This window comes from Wasmannia auropunctata, unplaced genomic scaffold (genome assembly GCF_000956235.1).
Source record: "Wasmannia auropunctata unplaced genomic scaffold, wasmannia.A_1.0 LD334175.1, whole genome shotgun sequence".
Classification (NCBI taxonomy): Eukaryota; Metazoa; Arthropoda; class Insecta; order Hymenoptera; family Formicidae; genus Wasmannia; species Wasmannia auropunctata.
Genome location: NW_012028715.1, coordinates 1 through 26,845, shown reverse-complemented (window position 1 = coordinate 26,845; position 26,845 = coordinate 1). Strand labels below are relative to the sequence as shown.

Below are 26,845 nucleotides of genomic sequence, written 5' to 3'. Positions count from 1 at the left end.
TTTTTTAAAATAAATATTCTTTTGTGTATCATATATAAACATATGTATTTTTAAAGGTAACGACAAAGTTTTACAAAATTCTCCAATCGGCTTTTTTTATTTTTGTCAGTTTTCAAGATATTAAAAAAATTACATGCTCGTACGTATAATATATAAAATATGCTCTGGACTCATATTTTATAGTTATTTTAAAGCAAGCTAATTTTTATAATGTAATTATTTTATATCAAAACATTTTATTAAGGAGAGACATATCGAGAAGATACAAATATACCTATCTCTCATTTGAGATAAAGATTAGAATTCAAAACTCTCCTTTATTTGTTTTAGTTTAATCCGTCTAGTCTTTATTCATAATCTGTAGAAATTATTAATAAAGTTAATAAAAGATAATAATGTGTTAATTAAATTTTTAATTAGTGCTCGGTATTCGTTACTTATTATTGCATAAGTATAAATCTTATAGTAGTGTAGATATTAGGGTGCAGCGATTTCTTATCTCCTGTTGTGCATGTATTTTCGGAAAAGGCATAAAAAGTGATGAATTTTGGTGACAAGTGGAAATTTTTTAATGAATATCTACCCCTCCCAAAAAATAAAAAAAAACATCGTTTTTTCTACTTTTATTTTATTTCAATTAATCATCAATTTATTATTATCGGTACATAACAATTGTTTCATAAAAATAATTTATTTTTGGAAATCTGTTTTTGTTTCAATTCTCGGCCTTTTAAACCGAGGTTCAATCAGTGTAGATGCCATTTCTTTGCGTTTGCTTGGGGACACACGATGTGTTGTTTCGGTGATAATTTTAATACGGTGACGCTCCGTTATCTGTATACAGGGTGTCCCGAATCAAAATATCATAGCAAGAAAGTCTTCAAAAAATTAAGTAAAAAAGTTATTGGTAAATTTTTATTTTAAGCAATAGTTTTTAAGATATAAGGGTTTAAATTTAGCCAATTATAGATTACGATTAAACGGAAACGTGTTCGTGAACGTCGATAGTGTTAGTGGTCACGCACTTCACACGAGTACTAATCTTATAATTGGCTAAATTTAAATCCTTATATCTTAAAAACTATTGCTTAAAATAAAAATTTACAAATAACTTTTTTACTTAATTTTTCGGAGACTTTCTTGCTATGATATTTTGATTCGCGAATTTCGGGACATCCTGTATAGCAGGGTATTTCCAAATCTTTAATTGCAGCATCTGTGAACATGTATCCTCGGATTTCGTCGTCTGACATTGATCGCGAAAAAGCAGGTTCGATCAAATTTACGTTTTCACCGTACGATCACCGTATAAACTTTGATTGCAACGACTATATAGACATAATCGACTGGGAAAACGTAAATTTGACCGAACCTGTTTTTTCGCGATCAATGTCAGACGATGAAATCCGAGAATACATGTTCGCAGATGCTGCAATTAAATTAAGATTTGGAAATACCCTGTCATATAAAGACAACGGAGCGTCACATTAAAATTGTCACCGAGACAGCACATCGTGTGTCCCCAAGCAAATGTGAAGAAATGGCATTTACTATGATCGCATCTCGGCTTAAAAGACCGAGAACTAAAACAAAAAAAAATTTCCAACAATAAATTATTTTTATGAAACAATTGTTATGTATAATAAACCGATGATTAATTGAAATAAAATAAAAATGAAAAAGACTGTTTTTTTTATTTTTTAGAAAGGATAGATATTTATAAAAAAAAATAAAGTTGAAACCTACAATCTACAATCAAAGAATTGGCGTTTTAATTTTCGAAGATCAAGACGATATTAAATTTGTTAATAATTACTTCATACTTTGAAGAAACTCAAAATACAAAAGTTAATATACATATATACAGTGTGTATATTAAATCACGCACATAAAAATGATGTTTCGGAAACAGTGGTCCCTACTCACTAGATTACACATTCGAAATTTATTCAGCTCACTTGACACTATATAAGCATTCGCTCGAGCACTCCTTATTATTGAGCAATTGTATTGATTCGCATCGAACCAAAGGCCTTCCATTGCGTGAAAACATTTTCTCGTCCATGTAATGTTTATTTGCTATATTGATAGCAATGTTGAATCTAATTTGTATCCGTTTTTTCTATATATGTATTTATATTTAATACAAATAATACAGAAATAAATTAATTACGTGACAAAATCAATCATATGTCTTATCTAAATTATTTTAACATTATTTGTGTGACATACTAAATTACTATCTAAATTATTTCAATATCATTTGTAATATTATATTAAAATAAGTATAATTAATTACATTATTGGAAATATTACAGATGCTGGCGACGATAACATTTTAATAGACAAAGAAACTTGTCGGCGATTAATTATACGGCAATTATTGGTGTTACATTGAGAATAAATATAATGATACGATCAAGTACAAAATCCAAATAGCACAGGTGATCATTATGAATTCAAAAAGAATTCTTTTCCGATAATTTAAAAACAATTCAATGAAAATGTACGTGCCTTTTGACTTTTTATAGAGTTATATTGAAGTGCTTTGAAAGAAATCCTTTTTCTATTCGTAATGGATTAAAAAAAGCGCTTATTCGTGAGTAATAATGTACGTGGATTATAACGCCAATAAATGAAACGCAGTAAATTTCTAATTCTCATAAGTAAAAAACCATACAGGATACAATAATGAAAAGCGTAGAATTATATGAGAGTTCTCAATTATATTCTAATAAAATGATGATGAAAATGTATGTGCATACCTTGAAAGTTTGTGAGCCTTAAAAATTGAACTTTGAGATAAAAGTATATAAATAAAATGTTTTGACTGCAGTACAATTTCGTTTAGTTCTTTGTAAAAATTAATTTTAAGACCCTAATATTCCTAAGATTTCTCAAGCTGAGAATTATATATGTATATTTGCTGCGATATATATTATTTAAAATCTTTCGATATTTTATTGCAAATTCTTATACCTACGAACATTCTCTTTTGTATCAGAAAAAGAGCAAAATTGGTGACATAAAAGTGAAATATTTTGAAATTCTTCAGAATATTTTTGAACAAAAAATGGAGTGGAAGAATACATTTCATAAATTGGGCATTTAAAGGAATTATTTTTGAATTTTCTGTGCTATTTGGATTTACCTTTTTTCACAGTGAATCAACGTTGATGAAACAATTTTCTACGCACACAATATACTTACAACTAATTTGTGATGCAAATTACCAATAACTACGAATTATTACAAATAATTAATTATAAAAACTTATAAGTTACTTAAAAGAGCGTCATAAATTACTTAAAAATTGTCAAAATCCAATGTTTTATATAAAACTATCTAATATTTAGCAAGAGCAATCTATGGGTTACAAATCTTTCTATTTGATTTAAATTTTATTGAGTATAATTATTTTAAATTATAATTATATTACTAAATATAATAAAATAATAATAAATCATCGTAATGACTAAGAAACGCGCCATTTGATTTTTTGTGTAGCGGCTATCATTATAATTAAAATGTGTTAGAGGGGCATTGAGGGTGTAATTTGTATCAATCTCCAAGAAATCCAAGAAATAGGAAAACTAGCGGAGTAGCAATTAGTATGGAAATTAATTTGTTTGAGTACTCGGAAATATATTTTCTAAAAATGTAATGAAACTTTGAATGGCAATTATGAATTTGATTTAAATAAGATATGCAGATATCTTGAATCATGTTTCTTCGTTTTTCATGCAATTTTATAGATTCATTGTTCTAATTTATAATTTATACATATTACTTCTACGTATACGTACACGACCTGAGAGCTGTGTATTACGGACATAATTCATTAATGAAATGCTATACTCACCAATAACAGTGCTATAAATATCATCAGACATATGATGTAAATGAAGATAATTTTTGTTTCTAGTAGATTCGAATCAACAAAAGCAATTCGATTAAAAGTTTTTAAGAAACATTTTACAGGAGCTTTCAAATCAATTAAAAGAACCAATTTAAGTTCAATATTTATTTATTTTGATCTTTGGCTTTAATTGTGCTCGAATCGATTAATTTTAACTAATGGACAATAAATGAAATTTTCACCGGACTATCGCAAGGTTAATTTATTAGGAAATATTTTGCTCAAAAAATATCACAAATATGTCAAATGTTTTAAAAAAGTTTATTCGATATATTTGCCATTGTAAACAATAACTTTGTTATCTCGTATCCCCAATTTGATTAAAATTCATAATCATTTTGCACTAGAAGATAAATATAATATATTAACAGAAGTCTGTGCATTCAATGAATTTTATACTGTCTGTTTTGCAGATCAGAGTTATTTCGGAAAATCTTTTTCTTTCAGCTCTATATATATATATATATTTTTTTTTTTTTGCAATAAAAGAAAAATAATACAGAGGCATACATTTTAATACATATTTTTAATATCATTTGTGATTATTGAAAAATTTGTAAAAAATTATGTGCGTTAACGTTCTTAATTCTCTATACATTCGTGTAATTATAGAATTGGTGTTCGAATGCCAATAAATTCGTTTTAATCAAAATTGCAAATCCAAATTTAAATCAATATCAAATTTATTTATAATTTCTGAATTAGTTTAAAATGTCAAAAATGGTTTGTATTTTAATACATATTACTGCAACACCCACACCCACACCCATACACACACGCACACACACACACACACACACACACGCACGCACGCACAGTTTTAATAGATAAAAATGTTTATAATAACAATATTAATAATATAGTATTTTTCTTTTCTCCATTTTTTCGATTCGCTAATAGATATATATGTATATGAATATTATTTATCAACAATTATTTTGCAACTGTGTATGACAAACAAATGATAAAAACAAATTTACCGGCTTTTTATTCATCGAACAAAAATTACACAACTAGGCATTTGGATAAATAATAAATGTAATTATAGAGGCTAATTTGTTATTCTGAGCTTTATATACGTAGTACGTACGTACATGTCGCGGATTGTAACCCTCGCTAAAACATCACATTTCTTGGTATTAATCCTCCGTTTCCCATTTAACAAACATACATTCAATTAGTTACTATATACGCGTACCGCCAGAAACATTTCAAGTTAACAATAACAAATTGTTGATAGTTACACACACGCATACACGCACGTACGCACGCACACACTCAACACACACTTTCTCTCTCTCTCTCTCTTGCATTGTACAATAATTACATATAGATGGCATCAATTTGACGTATCTATACAGTATCAAAATAAATAGTTTTAATGCCATCGGTTTTGTTCTTGTGTCAATTGACTGCATCGACTTAGCTATCACGAGCGTTCTTGGGCATTCCGTAATAACGGATTTTGTACTCATCCTCAATCGATCTAAGTTACATTTTATGATCATGTATACACCTATGTCGTATGCATCAAGTTAATATCAATCGACGATCCGATTCTTTTATGCCGATTTCAATTAGTTTACATGATAGCGAAATGGTCGAGATGAATGATGAGAAGATGGAGCGGATTCATAATTCCTAGTTTATGAAGCTCACACGCATCACATCCGCTTCACACACAGTCAGTGAAGCAATCAGCGTTTGATGATATTCGTAGATTATTTATGGCAGGGATTGCTACAAGCTTGTTTTCTTGCACAGTTACTAATAATACTGTTACTTTCCGGTAACAGCTTGGAACCTGGGTAAGGAAAGACCGAACTTGGTTTCTATACCCGTGAAGATGGGCAAAGCTACTTGATAGCCGCCTATATGATCCGGGTTTGTTGATCGAATTTCATCTGCAACTCCCATAGCAGGCACCTTTTGTTCCGAGCCAGTAGGTCGACTGTAAACAATATAAATATTGTTGCAGATTTATAAATTATAATGTAAATATCTTATATCAAATGAAATTTGCAATTTTAAAAGTTTATATCAATAATAATTAGTCACACACTATCGATTCCTATCCTAAACTTTAATAATTCTAAATTATAAATTTTCTGATCAAGCTTGAAATTCCTGATCATTCATCGCATACATATTGGTTTGTGAAATTTTGTCTTGCCATTTCATTTTTATGTGCTCAATTATGAAAATGTCATGTGTTTCGTACTTATCAAATTCATAAAAATGGATTGGAAAGTAGTTATCTTTCAATTTTATATGTAAAAGCATATTTTTCACTCCTTTCAACAGCTTCCTTCACTTCGTGCTTTTTACAATTATTTACTGTCAGAGAGGAAAAGAATAGTTTCCGTCCATTTTTACAAGTGTTTTAAAGCCATCTCATTTTTTTGTTTCATCCAAATTTTTATTTACATAGCATGTAAGAAATTTTAACGTGTCATTTCTCGCTGATAATGTCACGATTCCACTATGGTGACTAGTCAAGAGACGTCTTAAAGGTCAATAATGATTATTATATAAAATTCGAATAAACATCTACTAAATCGATTTAGCTAATTATAGCCGTTAATTAACGATAAATTTACAAATATTAATTCCTAGTTGCATAATATAGTCACATGTAATTTTCTAATTTACACACATACACACAACGCGCGCACTTTTATATTTCTTGAATACTTACGATCCTCCAAAATCGACAACAAACAGTCTTTGCAGCAACTCGTACGTAAAGAGAGTGACACCAAACTGAGGTGACGATCTGAACACTCGAGCTATAAAAATAGAAAAGCATGTGATATTCAATATATACACAATTATATATATATATATATATATATATATATATATATAATAAAGGTTATTTATTTTAAATGTACACTGCTGCATATTCTTTGTGTAAATAAAGATAAGACGCTTTGATAACAAGCATGTTGCGGGGATAACTATGTTTTTTTTTTCAGATAAAACAAATACACACCTATAGAACAAACATTTAAAAAAATGATGATAATAGTTATAAATAGTAATAATATAGTTTTAATTTCTGCCATTTTATATCAAATGCGATAATATTTTTATTTATAGCGCAGTTAATTTTATGAGATATCTGTAAATAAATATTAACTACAGTTGAGAAAATGCTAGTCAATAAAGTTGAGAAAATATTAATTAATAAAAATCAATAAATCCAGACTTTAAAACATGATGCAAAATAAAGCTTACAAAAATTACATATGCTATATTCACATGTTATATATTTTTCACATACTCTTATAAATCAACAAGAGAAAGATCAGAGAAACAAAATTGGCAATTGCCCTTTTTTGAACAAATATCCCATACAATACAGTCCTCCAAAGGAATGTCCTAAAGACATCTCCAGGACGTACAAAGGATATCCTGTGTCCTAATAACGATATTTATCTTTCGAATGAAGTGTACTGTGTGGGATTTATCAATATGTTTTAATTGAATAAATGAAAGCTTAATAATGCAGCGCATTAATAAGTCAACGATTATAATTATTATTAATGCAACTGTAAATGAAATTTATGTGTCTTCTGTAAATATAATTTATAGAATATTATATCGTAATTCATTCATGGAATATTACATTATTATTTATTCAATTAAGTTAAGTTATCTACATAAATAAAGATTCTGATAACCATTCATGATTTTGTTTTTGTAAATATTTTTAGCGGTGTTAAGCGGTGTGAAGAAAAATTTATATATTAACTCTTTTTGAGAAGTGTATATTATAAATATAATTAATAAGATTGTATTGCTACTATTTTCGATGAAGATATAAAAATTTTGAAGTAGTTGTATAAACACATCGATTAATAAAAAAAATTTTTTTGCATTGAAAAAATCGATAAGTATGTCCTTAAAAAAAGTAGAGATGAACGGACTAGCGTTCTGTTCTGTGAGATCAAGTTATTTGCGTTTTATGTGCACATTTAAAGTTTAAAGGAGGTCACTTTGATCGCGATACAAGATGAAAATTTTCGATTGTCTGATAATGTATTTCCATGTAAAATTAGTCACTGAAAATGATACAATTAAAACGATCGAAACAGAGTAAAATAGTGAAAAAATACATTTTTAGTCGAAAATCGCTTAAATTTCTCTCTTTTTTGGCTTTTCTACGATTTTCTTTGTTAAATAATGATAATAAAAAAGATATGATAACTAGAGGACGGAAACAATAGAGCAATTTTTTTTTATTAAAAATGCATTTTTTTCAGTACCAATTGCTTTAATTTTGTCACTTTCAGACACCAAACAGTGAACCATTTTATATGGAAATATATCATTTTGACTTTTCAGACAATTGCAAAATTTGATCTTGAACCGCGATTGAAATGACCTCTTCTAAACTTGAAATGTGCATACAAATCTTATGCATAAATAACTTGAACCCACGTGAGACGAAACGCACGTTTATAGATTTCGTCTCCACTTTTACGGACAAATCGATTTTTTCGTACATAAAAAGAATTATTTTTACATTGTTACATGGTGTACAGAAATACACGCATATTGTATGTCCTAAAAAGATAATTCCTTTATTGACCTGCACTTTCAAAATTATAACCCGAATATATGTAAATATGATGTTTTAGGACACGTTAGATTTGATAAACATTCTGAATACAAAGGGTAAGTATGTTTATTGTAGATTGGGAGAAAACGTAAATAAAAGGAAGACGAAAACCAAGTACTTACTGATAAGTAAATCGCCGGGTCATATGGGGGAGGAAATAAGATTGAAAGATGCAGCAGGGTTGATTCCCCGCGCATGCAATCGACCAAAGCAAAATATATTACTAAATGATACTTTTAAAATTATAACGGAAAAACCATGAGAACCTCATTTTACTTTACACCTTATTAGGAATAAATAAATTATAACCGATTTAATTATTCTTTTCAAAAAGATAACTATAGATATTTAACTTGAAACAGGGAAAATATCTTCATCATCAATCAATCATTTATGGTAAAAAGAAGAAGAGACAAGAAATATTGTTATATTATGTACTTAGTTTACTTATTTCTTTTGCAACATCTTACTGATCATCATCTTTTCATCATCTTGCTGATATATAAAGTACGATATAGTAGCGTTTGTAAATTTTTTAAAGACTTGCCAATGTGCATGCAGGAAATATTAATAATTGTTTCAAGAGCCTTATTTTTGTCAATCAAATATATAGTAAAATAATATACCTGTCGCGCCCTTCCAGAATGCCCTGGCACCTTCTTCTCTGTATATTTTCCTCGCACAATCTAACAATCCGTTGTACGTAGTTTGACCTTCTCTAGCTACGACCTGAAATGAACGCGTGACAACCACCAAATTATCATAAGAATGGTAATTTTTGGTACCGCGGCAGTAATTAGCGCGAGTGAGAAATGTACCTGCAATCTCGTCTTTATCACATCCGCAGGAGTGACCAGCGCTGCTGCAGGTACACCGGCGATCGCGCCGGAAAAAAGAAGTGACAATGGCGTATTATAACCCCCTTCATCGGCCAATCGCGCTTTCGTGTGAGCATACATGGGGAAATAAATTGCGCTAAATGGCACATCTCGCAAAAAGCAGGCTCTAGCACCCTATAACAAAATTCAAATCAGTGTCACATCCTGGCTTGTGTAAGTGCAGATATACGGGAAAGACAATATGAGTCGGCATTATGATTATTGTCCTGCACTTAATTACTCACTTTGTACAATCCAAAAAGACCTAATTCCTTGACAACGGTCCACGCTTTAACTTTTGATCCTCCTGCAATCTCGCCAGCTACTTGTAGCCGAATTTTTACTATCTCCAAAGGATTAGTGAATATGACCTGCGATCCTCCAGCCTACAAAAAAAATCAGCCTTGTTTGTACAGTTTACGTTTCTCTGGTCTTCAATTAGTGAAATTTAGTGCGATAGGAATATAATGCTATAAGAGTATCCAAGTCGCTGCGTTATCTTATTGCGTTATTATCACAAAGAAAACAATAATTACATGCTTTTTTGTCTATTATATTTAGTCTTGCTCATTCAACCTATTTTGATTGTTTTAAATGGCGATTCACATTTAATCGCGTTCAATCGAAAAAGTAGTAAAGTTGAAAAGTAGTAAAAATACGAAAAAGGATCAAGAACTTACACAGGCGCCAGATACAATTTCTCCATATAGCGGTAAATTTCCATTTTTATCCATAAACTTATCCCTGACAAAATCGTTAACTGTAAGTTTAATAGCCTTTTCTGGGGCTACACCCATTAACTGAGGCATCAGACCTCGATAAAGACCGAAAAAACCTTCATGCCGAATCACCTGTCAAACGCAAAAGACCAGCTTCATGATTAACAATGCAGAGAGTGTTACATGGTGAGACTTTTCAATTCCAACCTTTTTACAACAATCAAAGCTATTTCTATACATCAGCTCGCCTATAAAAGATCCAGTCCTCTGATTCTGCATTCTAGTCTTCACCAAGTCGATAGGATATACAGCTGTAGCACCAACAGCTAAGGAAAAAATAAAATATCTTTGTTTCTTTAATGAATTATTATTAAAATTCTAATATTAAATGAATATTCGTCTAAAAACGCCTAAATGTATACTTTTCTTCTTCTTACAATTAATACTGAAAAATGTAGAACCGCACATATGTTCTATATCAAAGAAATTTGGTTTAACTCCTTATCATTTGCGTGCGCGTAATCATTTTATAATATCGATAACTTTGTATGTGGAAAAAAAAGATTAGACGAATAATATACAAATAAAGTCAGTATCAATGTAATTGATAATACATTAATATAAATGGACTTCAATTATTAGATCTTTCAAAAAGAATATATCACTTGATAAAAATATTTTTTATTTGAAATTGCATGTATCAAATTTCGATCATCTCTATTAACACATATAAATTCTTAATTTTACATTTTCAGATGCTTAGAAGACTAGGAAATAACAAGCGACATATATTCAAGTGTTAATTAGTAGAATCCGCAGAATTGAATTTTTCTCAACTTGAAGATGATATAACAAAAATAATTTTTTAAACAAACGACAGATACTTTTCCTTTTTTCTATTCTCATATTTATTATACTTCGTTATAGTGTAATGATAATGATGATAGACATGATAATGATAATAATAATAAAAATAAAACACTATCAAGCTTCAAATAGTGTATTTATACAATATAACTTTGAATAAAAAAATATTCTTATGTACGAACCTCCACCGATGGAACCAAGCGCAAATCGATACACACTTTCGAGTATTTGTACCAAAACACCACGTTCATCTGGACTCTGTAAAGTAATATTTACCTTATTAAATTAAATAATTAGATATTTAATAAGGAACGATTCAAGACCAATACAGAACGAGCGAGAAAGTACTAAATAATAATGTATATTTATTAAAATTTAATGTGTGAAACGTTCGACGACTTAATTAGGAGCCTTCATATTATCCGCTAATATTCAATTCAAAATTATTAATTACCAATCACATCCATAATCCATTTTAACATGTGGACACGTAGACATGACACAATTCTCGTCGTTAATAAGGTAATATAATCCAGTCAATATTCAAACATTAAACATTAAGTGTTGAAGGTGTAAATAGACACGAGTCTAAAGTCAATGTAAAACTAGTTCATAATTTATTCGTTGGTTTGCGAATGAATTGAGTCTGACATAAAAACGTGTGTATGCTCGAATGTACGTTCTATTAGTTATGTAGCTAGTCCAATCGAAGATATACCATTTAGTACGAAGTTTTCAACATATTATTCGGTGTCTTACTGGTATAAACATTAAATGTTTAAAAGAAATATTAAATATTTCTTTTAGTTTTCTGTAGACGGCCTATAATTTGTGTTTTGGATTTCAAAACAAAACTTTACTGATAATTTCATGTATCTATGTATTGAAATATACATATAATTACATACATATAAATATATTTTAATAAATTTTATATACCCATATGTGTATCTATTTCTAATCCTTTAAATGTACTGTGCGACACACATAAAATTATAAATAAAATTTTAAAATTTTTGAATTCTGACACAAATTCGTAGATCGATTAAAGTAGACTTTAAACAGTGCTTTCAAGAATGTTTGATTGATGTCTTTAATTTAAGAAATCTCTGATACATACCGATACTGCTTTAATCCCGGCAATACGCTTTGTAATTTGTTTGAAATATTGCTCGGGTGTAATAGCCACAAGGTCATTGTATACAATTTTTCTGAAACAAGGAATGATGCCAGCTCAGTACATATATATAGTTGTAGCAACAAAGCATATGAAAAGAAGGCTACAAGTACAGATAAAAGAAGGTATAGCGCTGTTTGAAGCAGTACTATTTATTATAAATAGAGCCCTGCCCCTGAATATTATTCATCATGTATCCTTAGATCGTATCTGTCTTAATACAGGATAAAGAATCGATTAGTATGCTCATGGCGTGTAAATATTTGTATTACCACCGTTCTAAGACAGATATTGAAGAAAGTAGATGAGGATAAAAGTATTGTTAAAAAACACATGTATAGTATACACATATACACATGCGCGCGCGCGAGCGTGCATGCGTGTGTGCGTGTATGTGTGCGCGCGTACGCGTCCGCTCATACATACACATAGGATATATTCATAACACGTGATGGTCTGTAATACAAAGACGCACCCAAGCCACGAATCTGCTTCGTCATCTTCCGTAGGTCTGATCCAGGCAGCGTAAACACGTAAATAAATGTTTTCAATATACGAAATATGTCTCAATATTATTTAAATATTAGACAATAATATATAGTTAGGCATTGTAGATACATATAGTGAGTTTGGCTATTAGGAATGAACTGCTCTGTAAAATAGTGTCAACTTTCATTGCCAAGAACGAGACATACTTGATTGATTTGGATGATGACGATGTGCTTGATGGTGCAACAATAGTTTTACGTGACTTATTTTCTTTATGTATTTGTCTTGTTGACCAGAGCTCTTGAATAGCTCTTTAATTAATAAACTCTCTTAACATTTTGTTAAGAGATCAATGTTAAAGCGACTGCTCCATTCCATGTAATATTTCCTCAATCAATTAACAAACAGAAAAATTCTATTGTCGATTTCAAAGTCAAATCGGAAATACTCACCCAGTTTGATGAAGTAAATCGCAAAGATGAAACAAAATGTCCACTTCCAAGGGGGTTATCTGGGACATCATTTGTGCAGAATAAAGAAATTCCTCTATCATAAAAAAATATTAATTAATATTAAATAATAAAATCTATTAAATATCTATTTAATTGATCTATAGATATTTGCATACTAAATATGTATGGATGAAAATTAAGCGTAAAAGTGCTGTTGATTAATGAAACATATTCACTACTACACTGATTATTAAAATTAAACATATTTTTTTTGTTTTCTCATAATTTCTACATCAACAGCAAGAAAAAAGAAATTCAATATATATATATATATCTATTTACACATTTTCATTTAGAATACATTACCTTTGGTAACTTCTTGGTATCTATGACCATTGGTCGCATTTAAATAGATACGTTTAATAAGCTCCATATTATTTAAGAGAGAATTGAATGCCATAAAGTAAGGAAAACTGACTTTTCGCCCGCTTTGACCGGCACCAACTGCCTGTGTGATGTATAAAAATGAAGTTCATTAATTCAGTACCACATGCCAAGTGTTTAAATAAGTTTCAATACTATCTTATATTAAAATATAACTCAAAATTGAATATTATTATTAACTTGCAATTAACGAATGCTCCATACAAACACATTAAACATATATAACTTAAATAATTTGTCCACATTTTCATACATATTGTAATTATAGAATGTAGTATAAAAAAATTCAGTTGTCAAGTTACAAAATCTTCTAAATATTCTAGATAATCCAAATAATACTTACAGCAATTAGATTATCCTTTACATCTCTTGTGAGTAAGTGACTCTTAATACTGAGCATGATGTCTTGAAAATCTAACGCAGAAATGAAACCCGCGCCATCCTTATCAAATTTCTTAAAGGCTTCGGTTGCATATTCTTCATGAAAATCCTAAAGACAAGCATTATTAGTAAAAATTACCTTAGCTTCAATCAAATCAATTTGTAATCGTTATCTTAAAATTATTATTATTTTATATATAAGGAAACAAATTTTTTCGTAAAACATATGAAAAATATTTTGAAATAAGAAGCGTCACTTTATGACTTTTCGAGATACCTCAGTTGAGTTGTATATATGTATATTATATGTCACTGTGAAAGACAAAATAAACGTACAGCACTATATACGTATGTATACGTATTTCATAATCATTGTCATTCGTTACGACACACTTGGCTTATTTCCTAAACAAAAATAACAAGCAAATCCGCAATCAAGCGCAGCGCAATACAATATGATACTTACATGCAAAAACTGACTAAACTCTGCATAGCTGATCAGTCTTTTCTTATCCTTTCCAAAGTAGAGTTTGATAAAACTGCTGTCCATATTAAAGGGCATCTTCTGATGCAGTACAGTTTTCTGCATCACCTCAGCGAACTCGTCTGTAAATTGACAATATACATCCATATAAAAGACACATAAATTATTTCAAAAAGAGAAACAATATTTCCGTCGTCCTTACCAAATGCAACCATTCCATTTCCATTAGTATCAAAGAGTTGAAAAGCTGTTTTATATAGAGCATCTGGTACACAGAGAAGACCTTCAAATGCTTGAAATTCGGCAAATGATATGAGTCTGAAACAATGTTAAAATAAATTTCTCCATTGTAAAAAATGTTCTTATGAAATGCTGTTTCATAAATTAGCTATAATTTCTTTATAAACACACACACACACACACCACACACACACACACGCGCGCGCGCGCACGCACAAAATACAGAAAACTTTTTCAAGACTTGCGGAATTTTAAGAAAAAAAATGATATTTGTATTATCTAATTCATAACATTTAAAAGATATTATACAATGAACAACAACGTGATCTTTTTTAAACACGCTGTCAGTAAACTTACCCATCTTTGCTGGTATCGACGATACCAGCAAGTAAATTGACAGAATCGGGATTATAATCGGCATCTGTGTAAAGACCAAGATAACTGCGAACGAAGTCAGACGCAGTCATGAATCTCTCGCCATTTTTTTCCTGCGAGGCGTACTATAATTTCACACACAAAAAAAAAGAAAGAATTACTATATGTATATTTGCAGATATTAATAACAGTTTAAAAAGTTTATTACAAGTAATCAAAAAGTTAATTCCATGCAAAAGTTTAAAAAAAAAATCCCCAAAAATAAGGATAAAAAAATTATATCACAAATTATATCACGAAGAAAAAATTATATCACAAATTGAATTTTAATAATGTAAAAATGTTGTAAATATATATTAGATTTTCAATAAATTTAATATACTTTTTCAAAACTAGAACGACAAAATATGCTCATTGTCGGAGAAATGCGCATAAAATGAGAGAAAAAGAAGAAATATTTAATAAAAAATAAAAGCAATTTTTTAAATTATTAAAAATTATATGTATTTTTGTAAAAATAACACTGAAAGTTTAAGAATATTTCTAATAATTTCAAGCACTTTCTGTTTATTTACCTGGTTAAAAATTTCATGGAGGCGTTCTGTATTTGCACGCTTTAAATATCCGGAACCCTGTAATACGACATATAAAGAATGAATATATCAATATTTAATGTTTCTTGTTATTGTTTAAAATATGTATATGTTTTAAAAGTATAAAATTGTATAATATATGTATAATATATGTATCAATATTTAATGTTTCTTGTTGTTTAAAATATGTATATGTTTTAAAAATATAAAATTGTATAATATATGTATATAGTCCCATCATCCTTAGAAGGGCTTTTATAGAATGTTGCTATTCCGGCTATTATTGTAGAAGTTTCAGTAATCGCAGAATTTAAAGCGGACAGATGATTAGCCAATCGCGCAAAACTATATACTATAAGAAAGAAAGAGCCGATAGTATTATTAAATTAACACAATTGATACAATTGTATAAAAAGTTTTCGTCGTTCATTATAAATAGTACTGAATAAATTACACAGTAAAGATCAAATTTTTTTTAAGGTAAACATTTTGTATACCTAAGATCGGTTTTGTAATCTCTTTTTTCTCCTTCGCTCTCTAATTAATTTTTGTTTTAATATCGTTTGCAAAGCATGAGAATTATTCGAGAGATCAATCACTATATTAAACACTTCTTTAAAAATATATTAAGGCAGTACAATACTAGCAATACATTAGCAATATTTGACAATATTGTGCGCAATAGGCAGTACATGAAGTAATAGATCGCAGTATTACTGACATGAAAACAATACTAGCAATACAATAGCAATGCTAGCAATAAAGTATGTTGTATTGCCATAATTAGCAATCACTGTACATTTTTTTAGTAGTAATTTGTGTGACCCTTTGGAATTATTCAAAATTTATGTATGTATGTATTATATATATTGAATAATTCCAAGGAGTCAACTACTACTAAAAAAATGTATAAAAATGTAAATGTAAATATATATATATATATAAAAGCAACTCTGGCAATTAGCAATTGATAATATATAAAAAAAAATATTAATGCTTGGAGTATTTAATATAATCACATCAGAGACGTCATTAATACATTTGCTTTGCGGATAGATAATTTTTCAAGGTAGATACGCATAATAAAAAGAATGCTCCTCGTTGTAAATAGTATAAATAGGTATAAATGAAAAGAGAGCGAGTCTATGTAAAAACTAAATATAAAACTTTTTGTCCAAAGAGTCATTTTCGATTATAAATAACATTTAAAAATCTATCTGTCTTTTCCTTCCATTTTTGCAAAATAAAAATGTATGTAATATTTTCTATTTAAAATGAAGATAATGTAATATTTTATAAATGTTTAGTTTGTTACTATACTTTATGGGTATTTCTTGTTGTTACATACAACATAGAAACTGTTGTTGTAATTGTCAGTTAATGTAATAAGAACAAACAGAAAAAATTCCCGCGTATTCAAAAAGCGACAGGCGGAATTATATGCATATCCGATAAACAAATTATATATTTTATTTTAATTTTTTGGACTAATAAAGATTAAAAACAACTAAATATAATTAGTTGTAAATCGGGAATTTCAATAGACTAAAACAAAGAGACTTTCAAAAAGTCTTTGTTAAGATACGTTATTCAATTATAATATGCATTCATAAAAAAGAAGATAACCGAGCTTAAATACTTATTCATTTTTAGAACTTCGAAATTGATTTTCTTTTAAGAACAAATTAAATTATATTAAAAATATTTTTTACGCAATTTTTATTCGCGTATAAATTTGTACTTTTCCAATCTTATTATTAATAATAAACTATTTATAATTGGTAATCTTTGTACAGCTAATATATTTAATAAGCGATCTCAAAAAGATGTTGCAAAATTAAATTTAAAAAAGCTGTCTCTTTTACGAATAAATGATTCATTGTAGAAAATACTTTATTTCACATATAGATAAAACGGATTTTCATTGTGTGTGTGTGTGTGTGTGTGTGTGTGTGTGTGTGTGTGTGTGGTGTGTGTGTGATGTTGTGTATTATTTTTATTAAATAATTATTCCTCATGTGCTAGATATTTGTATATAGCACACACATTTGTATGTAGGAAATTTTTCATTATTTATATTAGTATTATTAATCAAAAATAGAAATATTAAATTTCCTGATATAAATTTCCTCTTGAAGTAATGCACGACTGTAGATATTAAAAGTCGCAATCATTTTACGTACAATCATCATTAAAAAATAGCGCGAAAAAGATGACAATTAAGAAAATTTACTAAAAAATTTTGAAAACCTGCTTTTTGTCTGTAATTTATCGTAGAACTGTTCATGTGTGTCCCGAGTTGCACTTTGCGATTTTAGCTACCTTTATATGTAGTACACGTGTACTACATATGATTTATGTAAGACGTTTGAGAATTTGTGATATAGAAAAAGATAATGAACGACCAATGCAGGAGTTGCGTGAGCATCACGTGGGTTTGCCAACGTAATAAAAACGATAACCTATCTGTACATGAGGTCGCCTGCCTTCTCTTCTTCCTTCTTGATGGAAGATTTGGAAATCAAGAGCATGCAACATTGACAGAAGAACCGAAGACACAAAATCATTCAATATTAAAAGCACCATAGAGAAAAAAAACCGATTAAAATCAAAGCGTAAATTTAATATAATATTTAAGTCAATTATGATTGTTGACACAATGATTGCAAGAACGCTACAACTGTTTCGATCCTCTTTAGTTTTACTGTTCGTATAAAATTCAGGCATGTTCCGTAATTAAAATGTAATCGTGACGTCAATCGTAACTCAATTACACGATATAATAGCTCATGTTCATTTTGGAATTAAGAAAGCAAATTTGCAATCGAAGGGCTGGTATTACACATATTTATACTTGTACTTGAAAATTTGTAACAAATTTAAAAGATTATAAGAAATTTGCGTAGTACGAAAAAAATTATACTCTTTAATATCATTAATATTTGCTTAATTTGATCATTTGTATTTGAATATCTCTGTTGCCACACATACTAGCTGTATATGATACATAGAAAATAAATAAGGAAAAATTATAATATAGACCAAATAAATTTCTTACACATATTTTTCCCGTACTACAAATATCAACGGAAATAATATTTCTGACGATCAAATTAGAAACATCCCGCGTACATAATACATCAATAGAGATAACGTTTGAAAAAATTAAAGCAGAAAGATCGAAATGAGTCCTTTTCTCGCCTTGTACTTAATTTACCGCTGTTCAACATTACGTATGTTTTAAAACCGAGGTAACGATTATCTTCTTTAAACAAACACACGTACTCTCGTAGTCGGCATATTGCTACTGCTATTGCCGTTGCTGCTGCTGCTTAACAATAAGTTAAACTGAAACTCCACTTGTTCGTTATCGACGATGGCCGGCCAGAGACAACATCGGGCGAGGCGAGGTTACGTACAGTGAAAAAGTTGGTACGCGCGCAAGCACACGTGCACGTACTACACACTTGTTTGCTGCAGGTATCTCAATTATCTCAAATGCTTTAGCATGCGTTAAAACGTATGTACATGTGCCATGCAGAAGCAACGAGTAACGAGAATGCGACAGCACCGATTGTGATATGAGGGACGCGATTATACTACACAAACGTCAGTAGTCACGAGGAGACTGAATGTTAACTGCTGAGCGCTGATACGGGAGAGAGGAGATGGACATTTCTATCCCCTCTTCGTTGATTTTGTCTCTTATGTCTCGTTCTCGCTCGTTGTTCCATGCTGGATTGATATCTCTTATTTTTTAGTATGTTAATGTATTTCTAAGAGAAATGGGTGGGGAATGCACGTTATCTCGATATAAAAGTGCACGTGAAATTAATTGCAAATAATGCAGTTTCCTTCTACACTTATATTATTAAAATTTGTGCGCGTTTCAATTCAACAATTCAACGTTTGTATTAATTTAAAAAAAAAAACATATACCGCGCACAAAATTTTTCAAGTTCTACTTAACTTAAATAAGGAAAGACACTTTGTATATTTCTTGTTATTTATTTTGTTTTATTATTTTAAGGAACGTAGAGACGTAAGAAATTCCAATAAATTCCATTAGCGATCTTCTTCGAGAAGATTGCATAGAGAGATTTATATATTATTAGATATTATTTTCAATAACTTGGGGAGATGTTGCTGATAGCAGTGCTCAAGTTATTTCTTATTAGTTATTAGTTACTGTTTATTAAATCCATCTAAAAGATTTGATGCAAAAATCATAATTATCTCATACATATGACACTAAAAATTTTTAATGGGATAATATTCCATATGATAGAAACAAAAGTACACAAAACGTAAATTTAATTTTAAGATTAACTAAGGATAAATCGCTGTCGTCTCTTGAGAATAAAAATTTTTAAATAATAACAATAAGCAAACTTCAAAATAAATCCAGTCCTCCAAAGTAACGAAAATTGCAAAGAGAGGAAGAAGATTACAACTGATCCTGAAAATACACAATTCCTACGAAAATTGTAACTGTAACGAAACCAATAAGAAAGCCAAGGTCCACATAGAACAATATGATAGTAATAAGGATAATAATTTTAAGTAACATATATTTTTCTATTTTCGTTACCTTTCTTCTAACAATTAATTAACAATTAATTGAAATGTTCAATTAAATAATATAATATAGGACTAATGAAAATGTGTGCAGACCTCGTTGGTTTCTCCATTCTTCTTCTTCTGCATCATCTTTTTTCCCTTCATATATATATATATATATTCCAAAAAAGCAACAATTTAATTGTATATATACAATTAAATTATTGCTTTTTTGGAAATATTTTTATATCAAACATACTCCACTTTAAAACTATATATACATAAGTATGTTTATCAAAAGATAATTTTTCACATACGTCTTTTGCGTTTGTCACGCATACAATACTGCAGTTATTGTAATTATAAATATAAGAAATAAAATTATAGAAACAATGACATTGTTCTTAAATAAAAAAAATAGAGATCTAAAACTGATAAATTATACGTCATAAAAAATGTACGTAATACTTCAATTTTTCTCTTTAACTTGGAAAATATGGCATGTAACATCACTCCAAATAATCGCTTATAAGTCACTATCGTATTACAGACGAGATTAGACATTTCTTTAAAACAAACAACCCGAAATTTAAACTAACAATAGGGTCAGAACATTCAAAGTTGTCGTTAACTTTAGAGGATGCAATGACACTAGATGATAAGATAGAAATTTTGTAATTTTGAAAAACCTATTTAATATCGAAAGATTAAGTAAGTATATATGTTCAGATAACTCGAATCATACTCGAATACTCGTCAATCACTATCTTGATGTAGTAACTTTGCTGTATAATTGTGACAAAAGCAACATCGTAAATTTAAATTCATCGAAGCAACATTTAAAGGCACCAGACCGTTGTCACTTATTAATAGATCACTAATCGTATTTTAATTATACGATGTATAATAACGAAAAAATGATCATCCCCCCTCAAATCAGTTGAGTTACTTGAATCACTGTCTAGATCTTACTGAATTAACCCAGAAGCGATTCGTCGCGAAAAGCTCGCGATGCAACTGTCGTGAGAGAGAGAGAGAGGTGGTCTGTGGCACCAGCCCCGTAGGTTCCTCGACCTGTTTAAATGACCGCAAAATTGTCTAGGAAGACTAGATATAACAACCTAGATTACAGTATGTCATGGTAGAGGCGAACCTACTAGTGACTATAATACATAAGTGAGATTAAATAATCAGTAGAGAATGATTAATTGCGAGTCTATTTTGAATTTTTTCTCATTTTAGTGTGATTCAATACTCGTTTTCATCATTTAATATCATAGAAAATATGGATTATATTGTTTGGTGGGTTTCATAGCTTTGTACTATATGTACTAGTAACTTGTGCGAAAAACGCGCATACGAGTTGGCCTATTCATTTTTATCGAGTTTATGCATTATAAATATGACAGTAAAGATTTAAATGTTATTGTGAAAAGTTTTGATCTCTTGTTGTCTTATTTATTTCTATTTATTATTAACTATTGTTACAAAGCAAAACGACAAGTACCTAGAAAATATTTTTCTCGCAAACGCGTATATCAAGATAACATCTATACTCTATAGCAAGAAAGAAGACAAACATAAGAGAGATGTTTAAAAACATGAGATAAATCTAATTTCTTCTTAGAAAAATAAACAATCATTTATTTGTACTTAAATATATTTTTCAATTAATAAATCAGTTTTCTTATCAATGTATATTTTTATCTAAATTTCTTTTTTGTTATCAGCAACATTATAAAGTTAATTCAGAAATATGCAAAATCACAAAAGAATTATTAGCAATAATAATATTTTTCAATAAATTTTAGATAGATATATCTGATATATATTCAGTTGTACTCATAACTCACACAAGTATGGATATTTTTCGTAGAATGCAAAAGTATGCATACGTATACAAATAAGGTGATATTTCGTTTCGATCATACCTCATTAAAATATTTAATCTAGTGATTGCAATATTACAGATCCTTCACGTATGAATAAGAAAAACGATGCACGTTTAAAATGTTGCGACATAAATTGCAATTTAAGAACTGTTTGTAATTATACCTATAAAATAAGTATTGGAATTATATGTACAAGAATAATTATGATTGATTTTGACATTTCAGTTTAAAAAATAAAAGTTTCTTAAGCATTCTAGTTTTAAATAATTATTTTTGGGACTAAAATTCTCTAAATTCTCTACATTCTACCTTTTATTTGTAAAATTAACCAATACAGATCGCTCGGCCTTAGCCTGTTTCTACTATACTATTTTCATCCGACTGAGACACGAGAGGAGGGAAAAAATAAAATCGTAAGATGGAGAAATGAGAATATTAATATGTCACTCGGCCTACGTTCAATGCAATAATATGCGATATCGTACAAAACAAATGTATTTGTAAAACCAATGTGCTAAATATAATCATTACTGTTTATTTTAATCAGAAAAAATCAAAGCGTTATCAAAATTTTGTTCCAATAATGAAACGATTATATAAGACCAATGGAATAATATTTCAATAATGAAATGGTTATAAGACTAAAATAAAACCAAAATTGAAAAAGAAAATGTTCAACATTTCTTTCGTAATATTTTGCAATATGTTATATGAATTGTTAATTATATATATTGTTAATACTGAAATCATTGATATTGAAATGCTAATGTATATGATACATTTAAATTTCGTCTTAATAAGCACAATTAAAAACACTAATGGTACATATATCGAGATTGTAAGACTACTTATATTTGCAAATTGCACGCAATTAGTGAATGAGCCCTGTTGTCTGCACACAACTTATGTAATGTAATTCGGGAATTAATAGACAGTTTAAAATTGGAACGTCTTAAATATCGCGAGCACCTGAGTATTTTGAGCTTAGTGTGTAGTGTTCCACTAAAATTTCAAGCTTTGCAGGAAGTTACATAATTGTTATTAATAAAATTTCTATTATTTACATTTGTGTGTTACTTTTTCTGCTACCAAATGATCAGTTGTTCATATGCGAAAGTTTTTGACTTTCAAAAGCAGTGATAAGATTTAAAAGTTTATTTAGTATAGAAATCGAGGTTAACTGATATTAGAACTCTGCAGGAGTCCCGCAACTGCATGAATTTAATGCAATTTAAGTATAGTAGAAAATAAATTAGATGTATGTAGCACATTCACAAAGATACGTGATATAATTACTTTCCTTTCCTTGCGTTATAAAAGTAATTTTCTGTTGAATGTTCGAACACTAAAAGAAAATATAAATAACATATATATGAATAGCAATTAATTTTACGATAAATGTCACATTACTTTATAGATGATAGTAAAAGATTTAATTATATGGAGGAATTTTATTTCAAATGTAGTATTGTTGTGAAAAATTATTTTCAACAATTTTTATAAAATAGAAGTGATATCTATAAGTTTTATAACTCTATAAGATAAAATATCTATAAATTTCCTATTAGATATTTTTGCAAAACTCAGCAGTACCATTGCTCAGCAGGAAAAAAAGTATTTGTTATTTCAAAACAAAATAAAATTTTGAATCTATAATCTTTTTCCATTTTTGAGAGAAGTAAAAAAACATTCAAAGCGTGGCCATTTATAATAAGACTTTTATTGTAAAACATCAAGAGATTATAATAAAGTGTAATTAAAAAATTTTCGATTTTCTTGTAAAAAAGGGGACTTGTCTAAAAAGATATCTGGAGATTTGCCTGCAATAAATAAATTATTACAAATAAAATATATTGTAAAATTTAAGATACCTTCAAACTGAACTATCAATAAATTATCCATACTGATCTGTATACCGCAAATTTATAAATCACATTCGATTTGATAAAAACCCATCATCATATTTAGGATATTTAGGCACAAATGTATTTTAATGTAGTCACTGGTAATTCATAGGACGTAAGTACACTGCACAAGTCAAACGGATTAACGAGATCGAGAGTGAGGGTTGCGGCTCCCGATTGTCAGTCCCGGTGACCTCGAAATCAAGTCGGCCTCGTCGAGAGACGCTAGGATCGATATTCGCATTGCCATATTTGTTCTAATACGATGCAGATATCATACGACCGTTTCCACCTTTTCATCACATTAAACCACAACGTAAAGCATAACGTCACATAATGCATACGATTGTCCAGGTGTAAATTTATAAGCCAAAAAAGAAACAGAAGTTGTTGGTTGATTTCACATGCTTCTAGTGTTTATTTTTCATAGTTCCGAAAAGCCGTAAGTATTTAACAAGTCAAGAAATTGGGTGCAAAATTAAACAATAATGTTTCTTAATATTACATCTTACAGCTGATATTTACAATAATACATCACCAACATAAAACAAAACACAATATATACATTAATATTTATTATAATTTAAATCACAGATAAGATAAAAATATTTTTACTTATTTGTTATTGTTATGTTTTATTTAATTATTTATTTATTATGTTTCAAGAAATTTTCCAGCTTAAGTTATTTAAAGGACAAACGAACACATACGCTAAACTATATATATATATATGTACGTATGTATGTATACGTTTGCTTACTTGACAAAATGTTATCTATTAAAAAAAAAGCATATACTTTAACCTGCATCTTTTGAAAAGAAAAAATAAAAAAAATAAAATACAACAAATACAAATAAATAAATTTCAATTCTAACAGATGAAAACACAAACTAGGTATTCCATAAATTCTTAAATAGTTTTAAATATGTATCATTTAATATTATGAATCTTTACGCATTTCTTAGAAATATTTAACCGCGATGTAAAAAAGAACAAGGAAACTACCCTTTACGTTCTTAGCCACAGGCACACAGAAACGTGTTCGCAACATACGCATTTGCATACGCACAATCATATATATACAACTTATCCGTTTTAACTCGTAATGAAAGAAATCATAAACTAAACTTACCCACCTCTTGGCAGGATGCTTGAACGATAAGCGAATCCTTCAACATTCCCAGGAAGAAGTTTACCTCGAACCTTTCTGTTACGAATGATGAACGGACCTCGAAGGAGAAACGGAAGCACCACAGAAATTAGAGACGGTGCCAAAATCACGAATAATTCTGTTAAGAATACACTATTTTCACTCATACGTTTAACAGGCACTGTCGAGGGTGGTAACTACACGCGACCGATGGAACAAGATCGCTGAACGTTGTTTCACGGCGAAACATTTACTTGCTTTAAATGCGATATATCAAGCAGAAGCAGGTACCGTATAACCAGTAGAACACATAGCGCCATCTTGTATCATACTGGGTGCATTTGTTTATGAAGATGTCGTTCGTTTACTCCACCAGAGAGAAGCCTGTAAACTACCGCCATTACATCCACTTTTGAAAGGGAACAACGTGGCAACATCATTTTCTGACACCGTCGATAAAATCATAGGCGGAGAGAATGGATGTGGTTCGAATTGGGACAACATCCAGAGTTATGCCGCAGATTTCAAGATTACGTTTACACGGATTATTTACGTGAAATCTACATGATGTTTATAAGGTCTTTTTGCTACGTAAACAATCTAGACTTGTAAATTATGTAGACTATTGTAAATTGCAGTATCACTATAAATATACAATACGATATAATAAAAGAATTAAATTATAAAGCAGTCTCTATCCACAACAGAAATGTCCAAAATATATCTAAAAACAGGCTAAAGATACCACGCCATTTTTAGAATCTTCTTGATGTATTTTGAACAATAATTTAATTACGAGATTAAGATAAAAAATGTAACCAGAAAAGATTTCTTACGCAAACGGTAGTTTTTTTACGTATAAATATATTTAGGCCTACTAAACTACCGTTCGAGCCATTTTTTTTTAAATTCTAGTAGAGCCAAAAATGATATGTAGCATTTGTGGTTTAACACGTGACAACATATACATGCCAGGAGCAAGTAGAAAAAAGGCCGATTGGATTGATGCGTCGGAAATCACCCTTACGGCCAATAAACAATCCCTAGTGTCACATAAAGAATTCCAACAGCGTCAAAAACGATTTGTAACATTTGCGCTTTGGCACACGACAACATATTCATGCCGATAGCCGGTGAAAAAAAAGCCAATTGGATTGATGTTTCGGAAGGCACCCTTACGGCCGATAAACTACCCCGAGTGCCACTTAAAGATTTCTAACAGCGCCAAAAATGATTTGTAACATTTGCGCTTTGGAACACGACAACATATTCATGCCGAGAGCTTGTGAACAAAAGGCCGATTGGATTGATGTTTCGGAAAGCACCCTTACGGCCAATAAACAACCCCTAATGCCGATTAAAAATTTCAAACAGCGCCAAAAATGATTTGTAACATTTGCGCTTTGACACACGACAACATATTCATGCCGAGAGCGGGTGAAAAAAAGGCCGATTGGTTTGAAGTTTCGGAAGGCACCCTTACGGCCGATAAACTATCCCTCTTGAAACTTAAAAATTTCTAATAGCGCCAAAAATGATTTGTAAGGGTTATTGTAATTGGAGAGGAACTTTATCAAGGTGGCATTTTTTATGGATAGAGGACGACCCCCTCTATCACCTCCCACAAATCAAAGTGTCGTAGCTATCTTAGTTCGCCCTGGGGACTTTTTTAAAAATTTATCGGAAGAGCACA

General features: G+C 29.7%; 1 protein-coding gene across 3 annotated transcripts; it reads right to left on the bottom strand.

Moving 5' to 3' along the window:
• Positions 1-4,884: 4,884 nt before the first annotated feature.
• On the bottom strand, positions 4,885-25,410 carry LOC105459612 (calcium-binding mitochondrial carrier protein Aralar1). Of its 3 annotated transcripts, none has more exons than XM_011705781.1 (18): positions 25,139-25,410; positions 15,628-15,684; positions 15,035-15,177; positions 14,640-14,755; positions 14,420-14,559; positions 13,916-14,062; positions 13,495-13,636; positions 13,129-13,222; positions 12,663-12,698; positions 12,131-12,221; positions 11,193-11,268; positions 10,351-10,469; positions 10,105-10,275; positions 9,670-9,810; positions 9,365-9,559; positions 9,173-9,275; positions 6,618-6,708; positions 4,885-5,870 (listed from the first exon to the last, which is right to left on the bottom strand). In XM_011705781.1, exons 1-18 carry the CDS (start codon positions 25,178-25,180, stop codon positions 5,699-5,701), a joined length of 2,076 nt encoding a protein of 691 aa, XP_011704083.1. In that variant the 5' UTR covers positions 25,181-25,410; the 3' UTR covers positions 4,885-5,698. The 3 variants fall into 3 exon arrangements, with proteins under 3 accessions (XP_011704083.1, XP_011704084.1, XP_011704085.1); XM_011705782.1 differs by lacking the exon at positions 25,139-25,410 and adding an exon at positions 18,931-19,306; XM_011705783.1 differs by lacking the exon at positions 12,663-12,698.
• Positions 25,411-26,845: the final 1,435 nt, after the last annotated feature.

Excerpts from the sequence above, each read along its gene's own strand:
- LOC105459612 (XM_011705781.1), bottom strand. The coding sequence starts at position 25,180 with ATGTTGAAGGATTCGCTTATCGTTCAAGCATCCTGCCAAGAG. Across the intron at positions 10,470-11,192 it reads GCTTGGTTCCATCGGTGGAG|CTGTTGGTGCTACAGCTGTA; the intron begins GTTCGTACATAA and ends TTTTTTCCTTAG. Across the intron at positions 5,871-6,617 it reads GTTGTCGATTTTGGAGGATC|TCGACCTACTGGCTCGGAAC; the intron begins GTAAGTATTCAA and ends TATTGTTTACAG.